The following is a 21,346-nucleotide window of genomic DNA, read 5'->3' as shown; positions in this document are numbered from 1 at the left end:
TTCACCAAAATACACGGGGAGGCCTGTCTCCTATGCGTTCAGGTCTCGCCGCGGAGTATCACAGCTGCTCGTAGAAGGCCAGCAGTTTCTCTGCGCCCGTCTCCCAAGTAACATCGTTTTGCAGATGATGCCCAGCGTTGGGGACGACGCAAAACCTGACTCCATGGCCCGCGTTATCCGGGCCAGACTCCCCCGAGAGGGGCACAACGGCGGCGTCCTCGGCCTGAAGCTGCTTCTCCTGCACCATCGCACTGTACTTGGTGCGGTACATCTGTGCGAGGTCTTCCTTGATGTCCAGTGATACAAGCTTATCCCTCTCGCCGGCCAGCACCATGATACGCTGGCCGCTGCCCCAGCCTGCGATCTGCGAGATGATGTTCTGCGGGTTGACGAAGGGCTTGGTCATGGCCAAGGGCCAGAGGAAGCTCTCGTAGCGGCTGATCTTTTCGTGAAACGCCTCGACATAGGCGTCAGTCTGCTCCTGGCTGAAGAAGGCCCTACGCGTGAAGGCCGGGTGAGACAGAGGCGAGTTCGGGTGCCACAGGTGGAAGATCATCCGGATTGTAAACCACGGATCCATCTTCCTCCAGTTATCGTAGACACGATCCCTGCAATATAGAACACACCCATATCAGCAGAATATTCCACACCATCAGACACAGAGCAAACTCACGATCCAAACCCAGGTATAGCTCCCGTTAATACCAGTCCCTTGACCTTTAGGTCCTTCTTATCCAACAAGAACTGCGACAAACCGCCGCCGCTGGAATGGCCGACCAGGACGACCTCCTTGCCGCCCTCACGCTCAACTACCCAGCGGTGGGCGGCCAGCACATCGTCGGCGAGATTGCGCAAAGTCGTGCGGTACACCATGCGCCAGAACGAGGGGTAGTAGCTGTCGCCGTGGCCGCGCATCGACACGGCGTAGCAGGGGATGCCCCGCGCGGCGAAGAACTGCAGGTACTCGGTCCAGACCCAGGCGCCGCCCATGCCGCCGTGAACGAAGAAGAGGGGCGAGGCGTTGGGGCGCGCTTGCTGCGGCGGCTTGGCGTGAAGCACCTCAATCTTGCCGCCGGGCGTGTCGATGAAGGTCCGTTCGATTCCCGAGGGCAGCGGGCTCGGAGGCCCCGTTGGCCGGCGGAAGCGGATCCATCTGAAGGTGAAGTTTTTGAACATGGCTTTCTTCTCTTTTTCCTTCTTTCTTTTTCTTGTCGTTGCTGAGACGCGAATTGTGTGGTCAATTACGGTGAACGGAAACTTGAGGTTGGAACAAACAACGACTCTCAGGCAAAGGCATAGCAATGAAGTAATCTATTTCCGGACGGCGCCCCTGGTTTTCTTTATACTCAAGGACAATCGTCATCGCGTTTGGGCTGGTTGCAGAATTCCGATTCGCGCCGTGCACGAGCGGGAGAATTAGGGTGGAATTGGCTCGTAAATAGAACAATTCTCACCGAAAGCGGCAAAAGCGCCCTCGTATGGCGCCTTGGCTTTGCTCATCGGGGCATTGAGTGCGAAAAAGGAACAGCCGAAAAGATCATGTTGAGGTACCTAACCTGAGCAAACTTGACAGGGAATGCACTCATCAACGGAGCAGGTCCTGTGTGAAGTTGAGCACAAAGAGACGGCCAATTAACCAAGTTGCAGCTGCTAACTGGATAGCAGTGTGTAGACGATGCAGCTGTAACTCTCCAACCGCAGTAACATAATATTGGGGATCAGTCATCACCGAAACACTTGCCAACAACAACAACGGGCTCCAGACGCTCTCGAGACATCAATTATCCATCACCTTCGGCTATTTTGGGTGCAACGATGGTTTAAAGTATTCGGAAATATGCCACTTGCTTGTTTCGGAAATTCCGATCCAATAATCATGTCGGGCGATACTTTCGTGACCAACGGCGTCCGCATCGCAGTCGAGGGTTGTGTATGCAAACCAATTATCCCTGCACGCGCTTGTGACCACCTGCTGACCGCACCCCAAAGGGACACGGCACTCTCAATGCAATCTACGCCGCTGTGGATAGGGCGTGCTACGAGCGCCAGTGGGATGGCGTCGACCTGCTCATCATCGGCGGCGACTTCCAGGCCGTCCGCAATGCCGCCGACCTCAACGTCATGTCAGTGCCCGCCAAGTACCGCGAGCTGGGCGACTTCCACGAGTACTACAGCGGCGCCCGGAAGGCCCCCTATCTGACCATCTTCGTCGCCGGCAACCACGAGGCGTCCTCTCATCTCTGGGAGCTGTACTATGGCGGCTGGGTCGCACCCAACATCTACTACATGGGCGCCGCCAACGTGCTCCGCCTGGGCCCCCTGCGCATCGCCGGCATGAGCGGCATCTGGAAGGGCTTCGACTACCGCAAGCCGCACTACGAGCGCCTGCCCTTCAACACCGACGACATCAAGAGCTTCTACCATGTGCGCGAGATTGACGTCCGCAAGCTGCTGCAGCTGCGCACCCAGGTCGACATCGGCATCAGCCATGACTGGCCGCGCGCTATTGAGAAGCACGGAAATCAACGGCGGCTATTTCAGATGAAGCCCGACTTTGAGCGAGAGTCGCGAGACGGGTCCTTGGGCAACCCGGCTGCTGAGTACGTTCTCAACAGGCTGCGGCCGCGGTTCTGGTTCTCGGCGCATCTGCACTGCAAGTTCGCCGCCATCAAGGAGTTTGAGCCGAGCAAGCTGGCCCAAGGAAGCCAGGAAACCGCCCAACCAGTCCCCGAGGCAGCCCCAGAGCAATCCCCCGCTGTGAATCCAGACGAAATTGACCTTGGCCTTGACGAAGACGGCAATGGTGAAGTTGCAGTAGAACCGGCCCCAGAAGAAGAACCCGCTGAAGAAACCCCCACAACCGAGTCCCTCCGCGCTCAACTCCCCGCCTCCTTCGCCAAACCCGCCCAGGTCACCCGCCAGATACCCGGCCAGCCCGTGCCCCCGGGTATAAACAACACCACCACACGCTTCCTCGCTCTCGACAAGTGCCTCCCCGGCCGCAAGTTCCTCCAACTAATGGAAATCCCACTCCCAGACAGCACCTCGCCCGAAAAATCCACCACCGCGACCACCTCCCCTCTAACCCACCCACTCCAACTCAAGTACGACCCGGAATGGCTCTCCATCCTCCGCACCTTCCACCCCCTCCTGAAAATAGGCGACCGCACCGCCACCACCCCTCCCGACGAAGGCGAAGCCCACTACCTCTCCTTAATCGAGGAGCAGCGCCGCTGGGTAGACCAACAGATCGACGACGAGAAGCTGACCGTCCCGGAAAACTTTACTATCACGGCGCCCGTGCACCGGCCGGGCATCGACCCGGAGGTGACAGACGAGATGCCGCGCGAGTGGACGAACCCGCAGACGGCAACGTTCTGCGAGATGCTGGGCGTGACGAACCTCTGGGATGCGAGCGAGGGAGAGAGGAAGGTGCGGAGGGAGATGGGCCCTGCGCCGGCTGAGTTTGGTGGCGGTGGTGGTGGTGGGTATGGGCGTGGCAAGGGCGGGAGAGGAGGAGGCGGTGGTGGGAGAGGAAGGGGGAGGGGAGGGAGAGGTGGTGGTGGGAGAGGTGGCAGAGGCGGATGGGTCGGACGAGGGCGTGGGAGGGGATAATTGTCAACTCGCAGGGTCCGTCGGCGAGGTGGCAAGGCGGGTTGTCGTATCGAGTATTGTGTGCTCGTTCGAAGGTCAAGGGTATGGCTTATATGGCTTGTTTAAGTCCAATATGTGAGTGGGAGAAGGACGTGGATTTGAGGAAAGCTGTTGTGGTTCCGTATCACGTTTTGAGCCATGGTTACCAAGTTTCTATTTGGGTTTTTTGGTTTGCAAATTGGGGAATCGTTCCATGTTAGAATGGTTCGTCATATCTCTCATACGACGATAATGCCATAAATCGCTCTGCGAGACATGTCTCCTCTCCAATAAAGCGAAAACTCGGTGAGAGTCGTAAGCCAAGCAGATCGCGGAGGACGGTGTCGATCTTCCATCCGGTTTAGACGTCGTGCCCACGGGGGAGAAAGGGCCAGACGCATATGCTAAGATGGTGTGTTGAGACAAGCTGGAGTGCAGAGATAGTGGCAGAAGGTTTAGAGCAAGCACGTCGTCTGAAAGCCCTCACAGGCTTTGCGTCGTCAACTTTCGATTGACTCCCGTTCATGCCACAACCGTAGCATTGGAATGATCTTCCATAACGCCATACCGCGCATACCGTAGCCAGCCCATACCACCGACAAACGCCGTTGCCGCAAATCGTGCACTGACACCCCGGACGCGAAAGAAAACGACGAAGCTGAGCTTAGACAGACACCGCTACTCACACCGCGTCCCTCATAGCGGGTTTGGCGTCCAGGTTGAAGTAGTCGGCCGCCATCAGCAGCTCCAGGCACAGCTCGACGGGAATGTCCATGTCGGGCACGTCTTCCTTGTCCCGGTTGCGGTACCAGTAGTGGAAGTACTCGACCACCTTTTCGAGGACAACGGCGCTGTATGACAAGGTATTGTTAGCTAAGATTTGCGTTGGGACTTCGTGTTTCTGCTACTGGTTGCCAGCGCCTGCATTAAATGAAAGTGGTGATGGAATAGGTCAGATCAAGTGTAGATGACGCTCATGCAGTCCGGTCGATCCCGTCGATAGTAACACGTGGTGCACATCAGGGGAGAGCGGTCTGTCAGAAAGAACGCAGCGGATGTGCTTGTCATCATCGGAGATGCGGATGATGAGATGAGGTGAGGGATAGAGGAATGCCATACCTGATTTCGGGAAAGGTGCAGCGGCCGGTCTGTGCCTCACTAAACTGACTCCGCAACATGCCCTTAATGGTCGGGCTAACGAGGGCCGCCTCGCGGAGCACGACAAACTCGAAGCCCTCGCTCGAGACGAGCGTGATGTACTTGGAATCTGACATGGCTGTCTCCCATGAGGGTGAAGGGGCTTCACTTGAAAATTTTGTACAAGGTCCACTTCCAAGCGACGATGAGGGGATAAGAAATTCCAGCTTGATCAAGGCTAGGGGACTGTCCGACGGGCCGTCGTCATCTTCCGACAAACCCAGCCGTGATGCCTGAAAATTGGTGTGGCTGGGAGGCCGAACTTCTTGGACCTCGCAAACGCGCCAAACAGGTTGAAAGAAACTTCAGGTTGGAATTGGAAGGGGAAAAAAGTTCTTGTCCACCTAGCCGATCAACCCTTGAAAGCGCACTAGCCGCGGGCGACCAAGGCAGCTGAAAGCTCCACAGTCTGCTTGCCGGCCATGGTAGGGCTGGCCTGGCGCTTGCCTTTGTTGGGTTGATGGGTCAAGGTACCTAGGTAGGTACTCTTCTTTCCTTGAAGAAACTCGGAGAAAACAAGGGATAAAGGCGATGTTCAGGAACGAAGACCTCATTGTTGACAGCTCGATAGCAACACCAGAAGAAGATACCCTAAGCATTTGGACCTGGAGACTACCCAGCTCTGGAGAGTGCCCTGTCCCTGACTTTCAGTTGTGCCTTGTTCCAAATTGCCCTGGATTGCAGTGGGTCGCTTCACCGTTTGTAGCCCCGCAGTTGTGTCATCCGCCGATCCGCAGGATCGGTTGCCCAGCCGACCGTTTACTTCCCGCCAGTCGTACCTGTTCGCCTCATGATTTGCACGATCCCTTCCAGGTTCTGACCAACGCATCTATCACTCGCAGCCAAAAAATCTCGAGTCAACACCTTGCATTATCTCTTGCATTATTGCACACCACAATTGACTCGAGATTTCCGACACATCATTCGGGCGGGGTGGGGAAGAAGATATCCTTTTCAGGACTGCACACTTTTGCTCTGCAAAGTGCAAACTCGAAGCAGGCTGGGCGCTGTCTGATACCTCGGTGGCTTGTCATTTACATTCCACCGTCAAGCAACCTGACGCAGCCACGCCACCTCCCAAGACACACACAATGGCGTCCTACCAGTATCGCAACTCGACCTACATGCACGAGCGGCACGATAGCAATGCCTCTCGGAGGCCCGACTCGCAGCGGCGGGACACGCGCGGCACAAGGTCAAGCGACGGAACCGTCAGCACAGTGATGAGCACCTCGTCGACCGGCAGGGAATCATCGGGCACTACCATGACCGAGGGGCCGGCATATTCCAAGAAGATTGTCGTGGTCGGCGACGGCGGCTGCGGCAAGACCTGCCTGCTGATTAGCTACAGCCAAGGATATTTTCCAGAGGTACGTGCCGGTGTTTTGAAACGCTGTCTCGTCGCGGCTCTCTTACGGAACTGCATTCCTGCATCATCCGATACTGACCCCCCCGCCCCGCAGAAATACGTCCCGACCGTCTTCGAGAACTACATAACCTACCCAGTACACCCGCCCACCGGTAAGACGGTGGAGCTTGCGCTGTGGGATACCGCCGGGCAAGAGGAGTACGACCGGTTGCGCCCGCTCTCCTACCCGGAAACCGACCTCATCTTTGTCTGCTTCGCCATCGACTGCCCCAATTCGCTCGAGAATGTAATGGACAAGGTTCGTCTTTCCATCCTTCCCTGTTTTCCACCCGCTCTCCCTAACTAAACACTGCAAAATATCCACAGTGGTACCCCGAAGTCCTGCACTTCTGCCCTTACACCCCACTGATCCTAGTCGGCCTCAAATCCGACCTGCGCTACAAGAAGACCTGCATCGAGATGCTCAAGACGCAGGGACTCACGCCCGTCACCACTGAGCAAGGGTTGGCCGTCGCCAAGAAGATGGGCGCGCAGTACATGGAGTGCAGCAGCAAGGAGATGAAGGGCGTCGAGGAGATCTTTGAGCGCGCCATTCTGACGGTCGTGGCCAACGACCGCAAGGCGCTCGAGGCAGAGGCAGAGGCCGCTGCCTCGTCCTCCGGCCTTGTTTCCCGGGGTGGTGATGGTGCCAAGAGTGGGAAGGCGAGGAGAGGGAGTACGGCCGTCCTTGGTGGTGGTGGTGGGGAGATAACGTTTGGGAGCGACGGCCTGCAGATTCCGGTTGTTAAGAAGAAGAAGAGAATGTGCAGGCTTGTCTGAGGAAGAAGTTGGTGGGGGAAGAGAGGCGGGGTTTGGCGAGGAGGGGGACTTGGGGTTGGGGATAGGACGGCCCCTCCCTAGCAGAGGAGGGCTGATCATGACTTTTTACTCTCTGCATGCATGCATGATGCCGACATGCCGACACGACATGCGCTGTTGCTGTTGTTCTCCTTTTATTTTTCTCTGCTCTTTCCCTCTGTTACGTTGTTCTTCTGGCACCCCGCACATCACTGTTTCCTTTTCTGTCATGACCATACCGATGGCGACGGCGAGTCATACAAAGCGGGCGACTTGACTTCGGGATTCTGTTTACTCTGGCATATTTTTCTTGACTGTGCAGGGAGGATGGATGATGGGATGATGCAGACGATGGGCTATGGGCAACTGGGACACTGATGTATTACTGGAGTATACCTTCTCTTCGAACACTATAGGGTTTTAGAAGGGATGGCGATACCCCTGACGGATGGATGGGCGGAACGGGAATGAAGAGCTTGCTAGGCTCTCGTTGGGCCCTTCGTGCCTGGCTACTGTTCCCAGCAAGGCCTTGCGCGTGGTGTAACGGAAGGTAATCCCTCTTGTTGATTGTTGATTAAGGATAGGGGGTAGGGATTAAGAATGGGAAATTCAACATCAGTTCCTTGTGTGCTCTTTTGATTATGTATATTGGGTATCATAATCATAATAAGAACAAATCCATTCCCAGTCTCCGACCACAAAACCTCGACTTTTGTCAAGCCTCGCTCTCAGTCTTGACATGATCACCGTCATTCCCACTCTCACCCCGCTCCTCCTCCGCCTTGCCGTGACCCTCCTCGGGCTCGTCTTTGGCTATGACATTTTCGAATTGCGACCACAGCGCTTCGACGGATGAGAACTCATTACCCACCTGTTTTGATGACCTTTAGTTTAACCAAACCCAAACAACAGCTGGGTCCCGTATTCTCAGAGAGTGCTTACCGCAATGACGGCCTCGAGTGACCGGTTCAGCTTGTTGATGTTGGCCAGCACGTGTTCAAAGCTCTGCAGTTCGACACCGAGTTTCGTCAGTCAGCATGGATGAACCATTTACCGTATGATGATGACGGGGGACCTTTTTTTAGTGCTTATTCAATTGGGGCGTCATCCTCACCATAGCAATCTCGCCTATCAATTCCTCCCGCTGTTGCTCAAAATACGTCTTTTCCCTTGCTGTGCCGGCGGCTGCCGAGGCAGACAGCTGTTGAGACGCCATGATTGCTGTTTCGGGTTTGGGTTCCGTGCGAAGGCTTGAGTGGAAGGGGTGATATATCTGGGACCATGGCCCATGGTTGTTTAATTGAGACGCGACACGATGCTTCCCGTCACACAACCGATGTCGGTTTTGGCGGGGCAATGAGAGGTCTAAACCCTAACCCTGTGTGAGTTGGATTGCTGTTGCTGTGGTAACGTTCAGGGCTGTGTCCTTTGCCAGTCGTCGGGGCCTAAGAACCGAATTGGATGGTTCCGCATAGAGCGTTTGAAGTTGATTAATGTTGTGGCTGCGTAGAGGATCAATAATCAATCTTTGGGTGTTACCAGGGGACGGAGGCCACGGTGGCCAGTTTGTTAAATGGTTGGCAGATCCAGGATAATTTACATGACAAAAGTCCGCTGCGGAGTTGGAGAATGAGGAATTGCGTAGATCAACAGACACCACTTGCGGGTAGCAGTGGACTGAAGACAGAGATTCTTGTGATGGTGGTAGACAGTTTCGATTCTAGACTCTAGACTCCGCTGGCAGCCTTGTTCCTTGGGTCATGTATTTAGAGCTTCAACTTGGACAATGAAATCGCACAACGCAATGATAGCCCGAGCAGACAGGCATCGACGGACATCATTGTCCTTAAAGAACAGAAGGACTTGGAGACAACGGCGCATATCCACATACTTGTCGGGGTTCCATATCGCCCATCCGACTAGCCGCCAAGCCATGAATGAAAGACTTGTCGCGGTTTCGTCAGATTCCGTAAGGGGGTTTGGCCGGCGCTCTCTCACGGGTGTCAGGTATGCCTCAGAGTCATACTAAACCTGCTGAAACCAGCATCCGACTGGTCTCCGAGAAGGACTCGTCGTCATTTTCGGGGCCATGACTTGTGGTGGTCATCGGCCGGCCGTCTTGTCTCTGCGTCGGTGGGCTCAAGGCAAGTGCACGAGGTCGCAACTAGTGTCGAGAACACATTGGCCACAAAAGCTTGAGGCTCCTTTCCCCAATATCACCTCTTCCACATTCCAGGCGGGCCGCTCAGGTTTGAAAATGGCGGTCGATTGGTGACATTATGTTTCGAGGTTGATAGCTTTCCCAAATCTTGCGTATAGTTCCACCTTTATCTGCGTCATTTCTCCGCGGATGCTGCTCAACTTGTCCTCGAGCGCCTCGATCTCTTCTTCTAGCTTTGCCGTCGAGATGCCGAGCAATTCTTGGGCCTGCGGGAGCGGGATGTGGAAGAAGGCGTCCCCGACCTTGTAACTGTTCGTTTGTTCAGCCAATGCGTGGCGATGCTGCGCTCGACAGGGGTGGCGACTCACGGAACGGTGTCGTCCTCGTCGACCAGCTCTAACTCGGTTGTGATGTCGTCGAGCTCTTCCTTCTCTTTCTGCAACATAGAATCAGCTGTGTTCTGTACAAATGCCATGGTATGTCGGCAGAGTTGCCCACATTTTTAGTCTTCAGCTCCTCTTCTATCAACAATTCGTGCTGGTGTAGACGGCTGAACTTGTTGATCTTGTCCTGGTCCTCGCGGCGGACCTCGACCTCATCTCCCATGGCATCCTCGTCCTCTTTTGTTAACTGTCACCAAAAAGGGTCAGCCTAGATACTTAGCGCGGAAAAATTCTCCTTACCATCCGCCGGCTCATCATCTTGCCTTGTAGTTTTGCAAGACTGGGGTAAGGTAAAGACGAAAGCACTGCTCCCTCGTCGATGCTTGACTTCAATCGCAGCGCAGTTTGGGCACCCAAATGGTCCTCGCTCGGCGGGGCCAGTATTGTGTAAGGTACATGACGCTGGAGTGTAACCCTAACCCGTCTGCCCAGTGCCTATCACCATGAAATGAATGGTGGGGCTGGCGCTTAGTCTTCTTCCATTGGCTTTGCAGCTTCCTCAAAGTCAACAACCAAGCTCCAGAGCTCGGTTGCTGTAACAGCCAAAACAACATCACATCACGCAGAACGCTCACCTTCAACAAAGGCACTGTATTGTCCCTTTGCAAGCACTCTTCAATTATTGTCTCAATATCAACATGGTTGGGCAGAAGCTGTACCCGCGTGCGACCGTCAAGAAGATTGTCAAGGCTCACTCGAACTGCAACGTGAGCAAGAACGCTGATGTCATGGTATCCATCCTCACATTGCGGTCGTGTTAGTGGAGCAACTTCTGACGAAGTGGGAAGATTTTTTTGGACTACATGCTGTTCATGCAGACGTAAGTGAAGATGCTGTCTCTCTCTGCAGATTAGCTGACTGACGACTGACTAGCCTCATGAAAGAGACTGCGATTGAGGCGAAGCAAGGAGGTGAACGAGGCATCACCGCACGGAGCGTCAGGAGAGTGACTGCGGTAAGAACCCGTTGAGGCAGAGTGGCCCAGTAATCACCTAAGGTACTTACATAAGCGTTGTCCAGGACTCGCTTGCCAAATTCAGGGGATGAGGGATCTGTCGGTCTATGTGGAACAGCAAATACCATAGTCCCAGTGACATCAACCGAGAGGACCGATCAGGTCGGGCTCAGAACTGCACGGAACTGACGCTATCGCACGGACGGTTCCTCATGGAAATGTGGAGACTGGCATGCCAAGTCGGCCGACGGGGGCACACGACACCAAGCTCTCGGTGTGGGGAGGCAACAACTAATGGGAAAGTCTAGATGCGGATAGTTAAGAAGGCCTTGAGTTGTACTGTTTACGGACAGTGACGGTATACGGCCTGTGAAAGACGACTTGCGCCGTGTAAGCGAATAGTTTTCAAAGATACATCGAATGCATTGAGAAGTTGTCTTCTGACAGCTTCTGTATCCTTCTTGAGCTTCAATTCTCTGGCCAATCGCCGAGGGGCAGCTCAGGTGGCCCGTGTTTGCAGTGCGTGAGGTCTGAGCAGCGTCACTTCAGGCACGCACTTTACAGAAAAATTTCCAGAACCAACCTGCCTCTCGCATCGCACAGCTTGCAGCTCTTCACCATTGATTCATCCAATTCTTTCCACAAACCTGGCAATCGGTTTCTTCACCAACGCTAATTTTGATTCGTCGCACCACGCCTCTGACAAACCGTCCAACGTGGGAGACCTAGTCAGTGATTCCCGGCGAACAAACAGCGAACGATTCCGATTCCAACCATTACAATTCTCATCTAAGCGATCCCAGCATATTCGACATGGCGGCTTCAGACATCCAGAACCTCCCAGCTCCAATTGAGTCCAAGTCGGCCAAGAAGAAGAAGGCGAAGGGTCAGGCGGAGCGCACCGAGTCCCCGGCGCCCAGTGCCCCCACCCCCGAGAAGGCCGGCTCCGTTGCCGCCGGTGATGCCCAGGACGACGGCGACAACGCCCACATCCGTGATTTGCAAAAGTAAGAAATCTGTAAATATTGCTATGATACATCACTGACCCGCTGCAGGAGCATCCGCAACATCACCAAGAAAATTGTGAGCGCCTACCCGCCTCATTGTGTGTCCCACGCCATGGAACACTAACATTGTGAAAAGACCAGCACTGCCAAGATTGATGCGATTATCGCCGAGCACCCCGGCAAGTCCCTCGACGACCTTGTAGCCACCAAGGTCATCAATGCCGATCAAAAGGCCGCCCACCTCAGGAAGCCTGGCCTGCAGGCCCAGCTGTTCCAGCTCGAGGAGCAGCTTGCGCAGCACAAGAAGGTCGCCCGGGAATACTTGGCTCGCCTTGCCGAGCAGGAGAAGGCTCTGACGGAGAAGTTCGAAAAGGAGAAGGCGGATGCGGTCGCCGAGCTCACAGAGAAGGCCGATGCAGATGCCCAGACAGCTCTGCACGACAACTTTCTCATTCTCTCGCAGTTCCTCCGCCTGGCTGCCGCGCGCCGCGTCGAGGATGCCGACAGCACGTCTGACGAGAGCCAGGCTCTCGAAGGCGTCCTGCTCCACATCTACTCGGGTGACGAGAACGCCGTTGCCACCATGCTGAAGCTGGTGCAGGGTGCGGATGAGCAGACGCGCAGCACTACCGGCGAGACGCTGCAGACGACCTGTAAGTCCAACGTATCCTGGAAAGATCCTTCAGTAGTGCTGACCTCCTCCAGTCGCCCAAGTCAAACAGGCTGCCATCGCCCACGCTGCCTCCTTCACCCAGACCGATCCGACTTCCCAGCCGGCCGAGCCGACTGAGTCCCCGCCGATTGAGTCTGACGCGGTCGAATCCAAGCAGGAGCCCGAGACCGATCCCACGGTCGCCAACGCCTCCCTGACCGAGGTCGACGATGGCAGCGCTACCGTCCTCACTAACGGGCATGTCCAGGAGGCTTTAGTCTCTTCGAGCAGCACTGCGCACAGCAACACGGACGTTGCCGACGACGCCGCCAACGCCGCGGGCGAGAGTCAGTGGGACACGGGCAACGAGACATCGCCAACCTCAACGCAAGAGTGGGTCGATGTAAAGATCCCTCGCGAGCCCAGCGAGACGGAGACAGGCCTGACGGCCACGCCCGCTGCGCCGTCCAACACGCAGTCTTGGGCAGATGATCACCCAGAGGCTGAGGCTATCCCGTCCGGTCCTGCCGATGATGGCTTCCAGTCAGTGCCGGGCCGCCATCGCGGCAATCGCGAAGGTGGCTGGCGCGGCCGCGGCGGTTACCGTGGTCGTGGCGGATTCCGGGGCGAAGGTCGCGGTCGCGGCCGTGGTCGTGGTGGTCCGCGCGGCAACGGCGGCATGGGCCCTCGTCGTGGCGGCGATGAGCAGCACTAGTAATCGGCTCATCCACCGCTGCATTCGGAAAAACGCGCGCACCTCGCAGAAGGAACGCACTTCTCGCTTGATTTTGTCATCCAGCTGTCTGGTTGTCGGCCAAGTCGGGGTTTCGTCATTTGCACTCTCATCACCGGGGCGTTTTACACCAATGAAGCGCGTAATGCTTATTTACACATCACCTGCTTTGGCCATTCGAGGGACGGGTTAAAAAGCCACACTGCATTGCATGTACCAGTACATTAGGGGAACATCGGGGGCGACGTTGGCTTTTTCATCAGGCGGTCTGTCCGGGAGCATCTGGGAAAAGGGTGGCATCTGAGAGACGAAATGCGACGAAATATTTGCGGCGTTTGGGATGCAGGGACGGTTCACCGAGAGGTTTGATGCGCGGGTCAGCCGGCTTCATTCAGACCGGGTATATGGTATGTATCATAGGTAAATTACGTCGTGGCTACTTCGGCAGATGTGTGATGGCCAAGTGTTGTCGCGAAGTGCTGCTGGTGTATTGCTGTTCCTGTTCCGAGATCAAATCTGAGATTTGCGAAGCACAGATGCTAACATCAATAGCGCTGCATGGCCAAGTGTAAGCCAAATAATAATACGTTCAATGATTGAACTCATTCTCATACGCCTGACTCCTTGATACCCCCCAAGGCCAACCAAATCAAACTTATCCCTCCTCCCCGTCCATACATAGTTATGTAAATGCCCCTTCACAACCAGTTTGTGAACCACCTCAACACAATTCAAGCGCAGTACCTGCGCATCCCTGAGCCAAGGGAGCTTGTTGGTAATAGTAAGCCTTACGGGTGAGATGCCGAGAACTCAAATGAACCCGGCAAACGGCGTCCCGAGCACCCGGCCGCTCACAGGGTCGAACCGGACCCCTTCCTTGCGCAGCAGCGCCCGCTTCTCGGCCAGCGTGATGCCCTCGCCGTCGCGCCGGGCAATTTTGCCCTTGAAGCCGCCTAGTGTGCCGCCTGTTGCGACTACGCGGTGGCTTTTGGGATCATGTCAGTACCGCAACCTGGACAGAAAGAGGAGGGGACAGTTAAGGTAGGGAGGGGGCGTATGTATTTGTACAATACATACCAGGGTACTTCGGGCGCAAAAGGGTTTCGTCGCAGGGCGTTTCCTACAGCTCGCGGGGAAGACTTGAGATATGTGGCGAGCAGGGCATAGGTGCTAAACGAACCGGCGGGGATTTGGTGAGTGAGTGACCACACGGCGCGCTCGAAGGGGGTGCCGCGCGGGGAAGCGAGGAGGGGCGGTGGGAGGGGCGTCTTGGAGAGGGATATCATCGTGGAAGAGGCGGAGGAAGCCTTGGTGTATTTGGTTGTTGTTGTTGCTGTTGTTGTGATGGTTTGTGTGTCCGGGGTAGTAGCCATTTTCCCTTCGACTTCTGTTGTATTAAAGTTTGTAGAATGGCCGGCAGGCAGCACAGCTCTGTGGGAATGATGGAATTTTGGCTGTTGAGCCCAGTTGAACTGGCTTAATCTCAGGTGCTTCCCCACAGGATGGATCTGAAATGCTGAGATAGTAATTTTGTTCCTCAGATTTGCAGGCAGACCGGACAGTTAGAGCAAATTGGCCGATGTCAGGACAAGGGCGCGCATCCAAATGCCAACGCCCTTGTCGAGGCGCGTTGCGCGGAGCGCTATCATGTGACTCTACTACAGTCCAACCCTGGCGTGTCAGTTAGCGTGGCACATGGCGGGGCACTAGGCATGAATGGGATAAAACGAATGTAAGAAAGGAAGAAAAAGAATTAGGAGGCGGGGATGCAACGACAAGATATAAGAAGAAAAAAAAAGATGAAAGATAAAGACGAAGGGGAAAAAAAGAAAGATATCACGAAAATACAACGTTATAAGAAGGCCAAAGTGTAAGGGAAGGGAGATGACATGTATTGCTTATCACGAAAGTTCCACGCTAACAAACGAGCCAGGGTTGGATTGTATCAATTATCCAGTCTTAACAACGCACCTTCGAATGCTTCGATCAACGCCATCAAGGATCCTTCTTTGCGGCCTGTCAATGTTATAGCTTTTTCCGATGCAAAACACCCCTCAAATTGGAGATTGAGTCTACTATAGTGTCGGGCGGCCTAAAACGTTGGGTGCCTGGGAAGGTGCGATAGTCCGCATGAGTCCAGCCACTGGCACCTGCCAGAAACCGGGCGTCGAGTCTGGATGACGAGACGGTTCCGCTGCGGCTTCTTGCAGTGCGGCCCCTCCTCCGTCTGCAGCCATACGCCGCTATCAAGCTAACTTTCGGTGGCAGCGCCAATCAACAGGTGGTGGAATCCGAAACTTGGCTTGCACCCAGTCGCCCAGCTGCTGTGGTCATGTCCAGCCTCGCCAGTCTTCACTGTCGAATAAATTCTCCATTGCCGCCTTTCCAAGAAGGCCAGTTTCCTCACTCAACTCGTCGTCCTTCTTAGCCAGCTGTCTGTTATCTCGTCAACGCCCCATGACAATGAGCCGCAGGATTGAATGCAGGAGCGAGGGCTGTACCAACGAGGTCCTGTTCAAGTCGCTCGATGGCGCATTTGACGACCGGAGAGGCAGCGGTGTGAGACCACCTCTGTCCCTTACCGACCGAAGCTCGCCCTCGGGTCTGCACCACCGACACTCGAACGGCTCGATACAGGTGTCTCCATACTGCAAGCAGCGTATGACCCGCCTACTCAAGGTCCATAGCATTCCCAGCTCAAGCCCCTATAGACACGTGCATTCACTTCCACGGCGACGAGCGCTGCATCTACAAGAAACCTCGCCATGACACGGTCTGCCCCATTCGTAAGCCACTCAGATGCCCCTGACCCGAACTGCCAGCTCAGAATACTCGTCCAGATGCAAGATGTCCTGTGCCAAACTGCACACAAGCCCGCGCCCAGTATCTCGAGCCAAACTTTGACCCGTTGTCCAATGCTCTCCCGAGATATGCTCGCTTCGACGTCTGCTCAGAGCGTGCGTTTACTTTCGATACTTCTGAATTCAAGAGTCTGACCGAGAGAAGACAAGTGCGCTTTGCCGAGATGCCCTGGGAGACGAGCATCCCCAAGAACCACCTTTTGTCAAGCCCGTGAGTTGTTTCTCTCATCGTTGGTACATGTGTCTCAGTCTCACCACTGCCAGACGCCTGCCATGCTGAAGATTGTACGAACCTGCGCCAAGAGGACCGGAACTGCTGTGAAGAGCGTATGTCTTACGCCTGCCCTCCTGAGGCTCAGCCATATGATCTAACGTTCTTGAAGACCAATGCAAATCCGGGGGTTGCAGGACCATCGTCGAGGGCGATTTCCCCTACTGTGCGAGCCGTAGGGCAGCCTCCAGCAAAGAAAGCTCGATCAGGGGTGATAACCAAACATTGCAGACATCAAGTGCCAGGCAACTGGCTGTGGGGAGGCCAAACACTACCTCGCAAAGGCGGACGAGTATCTCGCCTACTGTACCACCCGTCAGTGCGCCCCGTCCAGTCCCCGTCCCACATTCGCAGTCTAACATGTTTAGACGCGACATGTACGGTGGAGCAATGCACTGCCCTCAAGACCGAACTGTTGGCTTTCTGCAACGAGCACACCTGTCATGTGCGGACATGTGACAAGGCAACCAACTCCGGGCTATACTGCGAAAACCGTCAGTCCTCAAGCGTGTGCTAAGCTCTGCAGTCATCCTGACCTTTACCAGATCGCTGTGCCGAGTCACGTTGCCAAAATCCGCGAGACTGGATCCATGAATCCGAGGGCCGCCGCAGGTTTTGCCCTATGCGTGGGTTTCAATGCAATGCTGCGCACGTCTTTGTGGTTCATATCATTGACCATACAACACAGACACATGTCGTGTTGATCAATGCCGGAAATACGTCGACAGGCTCTCTATTTTCTGCCTTGGCCGTGAGGAACCTCTCCCGTCCTTGCCGATCGGTTCCTCAGCGAGACTGACTCGGACATAGACGGCTGCTCAAAACTCAGATGTCACCAAAGAGCGATTGCCGAGCAGCTCTGCATAGACCGTAGGTATTTCCAACTCACTCAACTCCTTGGCTAACGGGGACGGCAGACTTCAAAGAGCATTACATAACCCAGGGCAAACAGCAGGCCTTCCTCGCCATACGCAGTGAGCCCCCTTTCCCACCACCACCGAGGCCCTATGCAGACCCAGGTCACGGAGCTGCCAGCCACGAAGATGCTGTAAGCGAATCCGGCGTCGACGAAGAGCAACTCTCACACACCCAATCCCAAGGGAGACTTGCCGGTCCTGTCCAGCATCCAATGCAGAACCCGCCGCCCCCTTACGCAGCGCCAAATCCGCAGGTCGAATATGTGGCCCGTCCTCCCGGCGATGGCAGTGTCAATGGCAGACCAAATATGCTGGTCAATATTCCCCAAGAGGACGGTACCAGCAATGAATCTGCTGCAGGAACGTTCCGCGGGCGAAGGGCGCAGGTGGAGGAGGGGCATGAGGACGGTGAGAGTTAAATAAAGGAATTTGAGACAAGCCATCTTGAGGATGAGTATCTTTCGTGCTTTGGATTAACTTACTTAGTTTGGTAGCCTTCTATCCAGGTAGGGGGATATTCTTGATGACCGGATGACCACAGCTCGGTAGCATAGCCTTCAACAACGGCATCTTGCCCCATTGCTCACCACCTTCTCATGGTACCGTCCACCGAGTGACCGACTTCACATCAAGTATCATCCTCAACCGGCCGCAACAGTCACTGTAGATAAAATTTCCTTGTCCCACCCCATCTCCGAAAAACAGCCAAACCCCTTCTCCTCAACAGTAACACCACCCCTCCAGCACCCGGCTCCTAAACCCAGACAGAAACGATCCAGAGAACGGGTGGGGTTGACACACACATCAGTCCCCCGTATCAACCTCCAGATCTAATTGCACGCCATTCGAAACCCCATAGTCGCCCAGCGTAATTGCATCTTTGAACGGCCTCTCCCCTTGCCTCTTCAGCATAATTTCATGCGGCTCCCGCCCGATCTTCATGGCGACCATGATCTTGAACTGCCCGACCGTGTCGCTGGGAAAGGCCGGGATCTGCGCCTTTGTGCCGAGCCGGTCGTTGACGGTCACGATAATCATCTCTTCGCTTGCTCCTCCTCCCCCCCGTGAAGGTTTTGCTGCGGCAGTGCTGGTGGTGGTAGAGGTAGGGGGCTTGTCCCGCTTGGGTTTGGATTCGTGATCGCGGTCCCCGTCGTGATCACGATTGCTACGCGGAGACCGATCTTTCGTATCTCTGTCTCTGTCCCGCCGCTGCTTGTTGGTCGGGGAGCGGTCGCGATCGCTGGGCCTGTACCGGTCCCCTTCCCGATCCCTCTCTCTCCCCGAGTCTCCCTTGTTTCGGTCCCGAGCACCATCGCGATCCCGCCTCAGCGATCTATCTCTGTCCCTTCCGTAGTCGCCGTCGCGCTCTCTGTCTCTGTCGCGTTTCGGCGAGCGATCGCGATAGCCGCGTTGCAGGCCCCGGTCGTCGCGGCGCTCGTCCGCGTCGGTCGAGCGCTTCTCTTTCCACTTGAAGCCTCCAGTAGCCTTTTGTCGACGTGGCGGTGACCGCGACCGCGACCGTCTACGCGGGGAGTTTGGCATGTTGTGATGTGTTTTATGGTTTTGGGTTGAATGGGTGAGGCAGGCAAGAGGTGCCGCAACGAATGGATGGTACTGTAGAAATGGGCATCAACTTAGTGGGGCAAACTGGCGATAACCGATAACTAAGCGAAGCACTTGGAAGTTGCAACTCGCTCACTGCATCAGCATGAATGATTGTCCGAGGTCAGACGTAATGAAGATACAGTAGTTAAAGGCTAACCTCACGCTAAGAATGCGTGCCGGCGAGAGCAGGCAACCGGCAACTAGCCCCTTCCCCTCCCATTCCTTTCTTTTCATCGCCGCGAAGCTGGAGCGCGGCACGAATACACAACACCAACCAATCCCCTCCAAAGAACGCCGTCCTCTTGCCCATCCAAACGCCAAAAACCACCAGCCGGTACGCCAGAAGGTGTATATCATTACAGACAAGCAAGTGAAAGAGAATGAACTCAGCACAAGCGGCAACCGCCTACTCTTTGCTGTGCTTCTTCTTCTTCTTCTTGGGCTTATCCTCCTTGGCCGGCGTCTCGGCTTCCTCCTCGGGCTCGTGCTTGCGCTTGGAGCTCTTGGGCTTTACCGGCGTCGCACCCGCCTGCTCCTCGGCTTCCTGGGCCTTGGAGAGGATCTTGCCGAGGACCTCGACCGTCCCGTCGGCGTTTATCTTGATCTGGCCCTTCTCGAGTTTGCGGGTGAACTTGGATACCGACATGCCTGCCTTATCGGCAAGACGCTCGTAATCCTTCTCGGTGATCTTCGCTGGTGTAGGAGCCTCGGCCTCTTTGGACTTCTTGGACTTGTCCTTTTTCTCCTTCTTTTCCTTCTTGTCCTTCTTCTCCTTTTTGCTCGGAGCTTCCGCCATCTCCTCATCGGATTTTCCATTGACATCAAGCTCAGCCATCTCCTCATCAACCTCCTCAATGAGAGGCCGCTTCGTCGCCAGTGCCTCCGCACCATTGAGGCCATCAGCATCGATGTTGTACTTGCGAGCCTCCTTGATGTCCCACTTCGAGGGAGCGCCAAGCGGGATGCCGTTGGGGCCGACCGAAACGCCCTTTGACAGCGGCTTGCCCTCCAGTAACCTCAAATTGTGCTCGAGCTTGGCCTTGGAACGAATACCCAGAGCAGCACGCGTCTCGTCGTCGGCATCATCGTCGAATTCGGCAAGAGCGTCAGTGCGGACACCAAGAGCAAGCTTGGCAGCGAGCTGGCGAGCAATCTTGCCCTTGTTGGCGCCAGAGGCCTGACCGACCAGCGAAGCATGGTAGATAAGACCGTACTTCGGAGTCGCGTGCTTGGTCTTGAGCGCGCGAAAGAGCGCCTTCTCAGCACCGAGAATCTGGATGGTGGAACCGGGGTTCTTGGCGAGGCTGATCAGAGAGCCAGCATGAGCTATGAGCCGGGCTCCAACGAGGGCACCAACAAGCTCCGTCATGTTGGGGGAGATTGCCTTCATGCGGTTCTCGAGGTACTCGGCAAGCTGTCTCCTGTACTCGGAATAGCTGATGACCTGCTCCGCAAGCAGCTTGATGTTCTCAAGGTCCTCCTCCGTGATCTCGGTGCCCATGCTGATGTCGGCAGCGGCCTTGACGGCAGTCTCGATCTCGTGGGGGAGGATCTCGGAGAGGTCGGCTTGAGAAGCGTTGGAGCGCATGCCTAGAGTGACAATAACCTTGGCGTACGATAGGTTGTCTGGCAGAATCTTAGCCAGCTCTGGGAAATGCCAGCCATACCATTCCTTCACCCGCATGGCATATGTGTTCAACTCTTTGTCCAGGTCGTCAAGAAGAGACACGGCGTGAACGATCATGACATCGACCTTGTCGGGCGAGAACTTGAGCTTGTGGCGGGAGAGCGAGTGCGACAAGCCGAGAGACATCTCCTTAAAGTTCTCTGGCAGCATACCGGGGATCAGCTCTGGCAGGTGCTGGCGAATCGCTCGGAACAGATCGGTAGTGGAAGAATCAGAGATGGGCTTGATGTTCAGCTCGGGAAGCTTGAGGATCGCGCTGCCCAGCTTGCTCTCGGCCACCGCCAGGGTGACCTTCTTCTCGTCCTTGAACTCATTGAGCAGGCTGGCGAGTTTTGGTGTGACTTTGCCCTCAATCACTCCAGCAATTTCCTCGAGAGCACTCGCAGCACTGTCGAACTTGGCAAATTCCTTGTACTTGATTCTGTAGGACGTTGGTATTTGACACGACCTCGCGAAAATGGCACGCTGGTGGCACTTACTCCTTAACAATCTTGTCAACGGTTGAGAGACGTTCAGAAAGATTATCGGAATCCAGCAGCTTCTTGTCGGCAGCCTTGAACAGGCCGTACCTGCAGTCGCAGGTTAGCTGAATTAGTCCGCGCCATCCAGAGCAACAAAAGCACGAGCAGGTGCAATTGTGCACTTGCAAGCCTTGCTGCTGCCATCGAGGGCGGTGCACTTACCCGGCGCTGGTCTCGGTGAGAATAAAAAGAGGCATGATGGCGGCTCGTTGATGGTGCCCGCAGCCGCGCTTGCTGTTGTCGGTGGAAGAGTAGGAAAGCGGCCTGAACAGCGGCGGTACTTGCACTTTTCGAGACCTCGCAGAAAAAGTTGAGAGCAACGAACAATTTTTTACCACCAGATTGGAGTTGAAGGTGGGGCCGGAGGTCCAAGCTCAAGCGATGCATCGGGGCAGGCAGAGAGGTACGTACCAATTTCAAACATCTGGGCGTTCCCGTCAGGCAATGCAGTCGTCGGCATGAGTTGAATCTGGTTCTGAGTATGCACGGTACAACTT

At 55.4% G+C, this 21,346-nt stretch overlaps 12 protein-coding genes across 12 annotated transcripts; 5 read left to right on the top strand and 7 right to left on the bottom strand.

Annotated features, from left to right (window-relative positions):
* Positions 1 to 58: 58 nt before the first annotated feature.
* On the bottom strand, positions 59 to 1,176 carry N657DRAFT_634776 (alpha/beta-hydrolase; the record flags this gene model as incomplete). The annotated part of the gene is made up of 2 exons (XM_062791303.1): positions 59 to 608; positions 674 to 1,176. The coding sequence occupies 2 exons, from the start codon at positions 1,174 to 1,176 to the stop codon at positions 59 to 61; spliced, it is 1,053 nt and encodes a 350-aa protein (XP_062646547.1).
* Positions 1,177 to 1,876: 700 nt separating this feature from the next.
* On the top strand, positions 1,877 to 3,733 carry N657DRAFT_634775 (DBR1-domain-containing protein; the record flags this gene model as incomplete). Its single annotated transcript, XM_062791302.1, has 3 exons — positions 1,877 to 1,930; positions 1,990 to 3,484; positions 3,630 to 3,733. 3 exons carry the CDS (start codon positions 1,877 to 1,879, stop codon positions 3,731 to 3,733), a joined length of 1,653 nt encoding a protein of 550 aa, XP_062646546.1.
* Positions 3,734 to 4,315: 582 nt separating this feature from the next.
* On the bottom strand, positions 4,316 to 4,907 carry N657DRAFT_575197 (POZ domain-containing protein; the record flags this gene model as incomplete). Its single annotated transcript, XM_062789084.1, has 2 exons — positions 4,316 to 4,484; positions 4,753 to 4,907. The coding sequence occupies 2 exons, from the start codon at positions 4,905 to 4,907 to the stop codon at positions 4,316 to 4,318; spliced, it is 324 nt and encodes a 107-aa protein (XP_062646545.1).
* Positions 4,908 to 6,095: 1,188 nt separating this feature from the next.
* On the top strand, positions 6,096 to 7,018 carry N657DRAFT_574945 (ras-domain-containing protein; the record flags this gene model as incomplete). The annotated part of the gene is made up of 3 exons (XM_062789066.1): positions 6,096 to 6,200; positions 6,294 to 6,497; positions 6,566 to 7,018. 3 exons carry the CDS (start codon positions 6,096 to 6,098, stop codon positions 7,016 to 7,018), a joined length of 762 nt encoding a protein of 253 aa, XP_062646544.1.
* Positions 7,019 to 7,829: 811 nt separating this feature from the next.
* Positions 7,830 to 8,204, bottom strand: N657DRAFT_532910 (DASH complex, subunit Dad1; the record flags this gene model as incomplete). The annotated part of the gene is made up of 3 exons (XM_062787747.1): positions 7,830 to 7,907; positions 7,979 to 8,041; positions 8,151 to 8,204. Coding segments are annotated over 3 exons (195 nt in total), but the record flags the coding sequence as incomplete, so codon positions are not given.
* A 1,109-nt stretch (positions 8,205 to 9,313) lies between these two features.
* Positions 9,314 to 10,054, bottom strand: N657DRAFT_672583 (Prefoldin, subunit 4; the record flags this gene model as incomplete). Its single annotated transcript, XM_062795643.1, has 4 exons — positions 9,881 to 10,054; positions 9,696 to 9,827; positions 9,566 to 9,633; positions 9,314 to 9,506 (listed from the first exon to the last, which is right to left on the bottom strand). The coding sequence occupies exons 1-4, from the start codon at positions 9,896 to 9,898 to the stop codon at positions 9,314 to 9,316; spliced, it is 411 nt and encodes a 136-aa protein (XP_062646542.1). The 5' UTR covers positions 9,899 to 10,054.
* Positions 10,055 to 10,278: 224 nt separating this feature from the next.
* Positions 10,279 to 10,687, top strand: N657DRAFT_681746 (uncharacterized protein; the record flags this gene model as incomplete). The annotated part of the gene is made up of 4 exons (XM_062796422.1): positions 10,279 to 10,371; positions 10,429 to 10,460; positions 10,514 to 10,595; positions 10,661 to 10,687. The coding sequence occupies 4 exons, from the start codon at positions 10,279 to 10,281 to the stop codon at positions 10,685 to 10,687; spliced, it is 234 nt and encodes a 77-aa protein (XP_062646541.1).
* Positions 10,688 to 11,408: 721 nt separating this feature from the next.
* On the top strand, positions 11,409 to 12,969 carry N657DRAFT_575510 (uncharacterized protein; the record flags this gene model as incomplete). Its single annotated transcript, XM_062789110.1, has 4 exons — positions 11,409 to 11,602; positions 11,651 to 11,678; positions 11,739 to 12,255; positions 12,308 to 12,969. The coding sequence occupies 4 exons, from the start codon at positions 11,409 to 11,411 to the stop codon at positions 12,967 to 12,969; spliced, it is 1,401 nt and encodes a 466-aa protein (XP_062646540.1).
* An 828-nt stretch (positions 12,970 to 13,797) lies between these two features.
* N657DRAFT_574842 (DNA binding methylated-DNA--cysteine S-methyltransferase) lies at positions 13,798 to 14,273 on the bottom strand (the record flags this gene model as incomplete). The annotated part of the gene is made up of 2 exons (XM_062789058.1): positions 13,798 to 13,972; positions 14,065 to 14,273. The coding sequence occupies 2 exons, from the start codon at positions 14,271 to 14,273 to the stop codon at positions 13,798 to 13,800; spliced, it is 384 nt and encodes a 127-aa protein (XP_062646539.1).
* Positions 14,274 to 15,132: 859 nt separating this feature from the next.
* N657DRAFT_646501 (uncharacterized protein) lies at positions 15,133 to 17,719 on the top strand. The gene is made up of 12 exons (XM_062793133.1): positions 15,133 to 15,646; positions 15,699 to 15,773; positions 15,828 to 15,944; positions 15,994 to 16,059; positions 16,113 to 16,175; positions 16,232 to 16,294; positions 16,351 to 16,434; positions 16,488 to 16,613; positions 16,665 to 16,745; positions 16,808 to 16,870; positions 16,930 to 16,989; positions 17,037 to 17,719. The coding sequence occupies exons 1-12, from the start codon at positions 15,451 to 15,453 to the stop codon at positions 17,453 to 17,455; spliced, it is 1,413 nt and encodes a 470-aa protein (XP_062646538.1). The 5' UTR covers positions 15,133 to 15,450; the 3' UTR covers positions 17,456 to 17,719.
* On the bottom strand, positions 17,430 to 18,792 carry N657DRAFT_646500 (ubiquitin-like protein). Its single transcript, XM_062793132.1, has one exon. It carries the CDS (start codon positions 18,576 to 18,578, stop codon positions 17,841 to 17,843), a length of 738 nt encoding a protein of 245 aa, XP_062646537.1. The 5' UTR covers positions 18,579 to 18,792; the 3' UTR covers positions 17,430 to 17,840.
* A 5-nt stretch (positions 18,793 to 18,797) lies between these two features.
* N657DRAFT_646499 (Nop domain-containing protein) lies at positions 18,798 to 21,147 on the bottom strand. Its single transcript, XM_062793131.1, has 3 exons — positions 21,012 to 21,147; positions 20,808 to 20,897; positions 18,798 to 20,749 (listed from the first exon to the last, which is right to left on the bottom strand). The coding sequence occupies exons 1-3, from the start codon at positions 21,044 to 21,046 to the stop codon at positions 19,048 to 19,050; spliced, it is 1,827 nt and encodes a 608-aa protein (XP_062646536.1). The 5' UTR covers positions 21,047 to 21,147; the 3' UTR covers positions 18,798 to 19,047.
* Positions 21,148 to 21,346: the final 199 nt, after the last annotated feature.

Source organism: Parathielavia appendiculata (assembly GCF_033297405.1).
Source record: "Parathielavia appendiculata strain CBS 731.68 unplaced genomic scaffold N657scaffold_8, whole genome shotgun sequence".
Taxonomy (NCBI): domain Eukaryota; kingdom Fungi; phylum Ascomycota; class Sordariomycetes; order Sordariales; family Chaetomiaceae; genus Parathielavia; species Parathielavia appendiculata.
Note: the sequence above shows the minus strand (reverse complement) of the source record. Positions and strands in the feature narration are given on the sequence as shown.

Excerpts from the sequence above, each read along its gene's own strand:
- N657DRAFT_646501 (XM_062793133.1), top strand. The coding sequence starts at position 15,451 with ATGAGCCGCAGGATTGAATGCAGGAGCGAGGGCTGTACCAACGAGGTC. Across the intron at positions 15,647-15,698 it reads GTCTCCATACTGCAAGCAGC|ACACGTGCATTCACTTCCAC; the intron begins GTATGACCCGCC and ends AAGCCCCTATAG. Across the intron at positions 16,614-16,664 it reads CGGGCTATACTGCGAAAACC|ATCGCTGTGCCGAGTCACGT; the intron begins GTCAGTCCTCAA and ends GACCTTTACCAG.
- N657DRAFT_646500 (XM_062793132.1), bottom strand. The coding sequence starts at position 18,578 with ATGCCAAACTCCCCGCGTAGACGGTCGCGGTCGCGGTCACCGCCACGT.
- N657DRAFT_646499 (XM_062793131.1), bottom strand. The coding sequence starts at position 21,046 with ATGCCTCTTTTTATTCTCACCGAGACCAGCGCCGG. Across the intron at positions 20,898-21,011 it reads CTCACCGAGACCAGCGCCGG|GTACGGCCTGTTCAAGGCTG; the intron begins GTAAGTGCACCG and ends CTGCGACTGCAG. Across the intron at positions 20,750-20,807 it reads GTTGACAAGATTGTTAAGGA|AATCAAGTACAAGGAATTTG; the intron begins GTAAGTGCCACC and ends AACGTCCTACAG.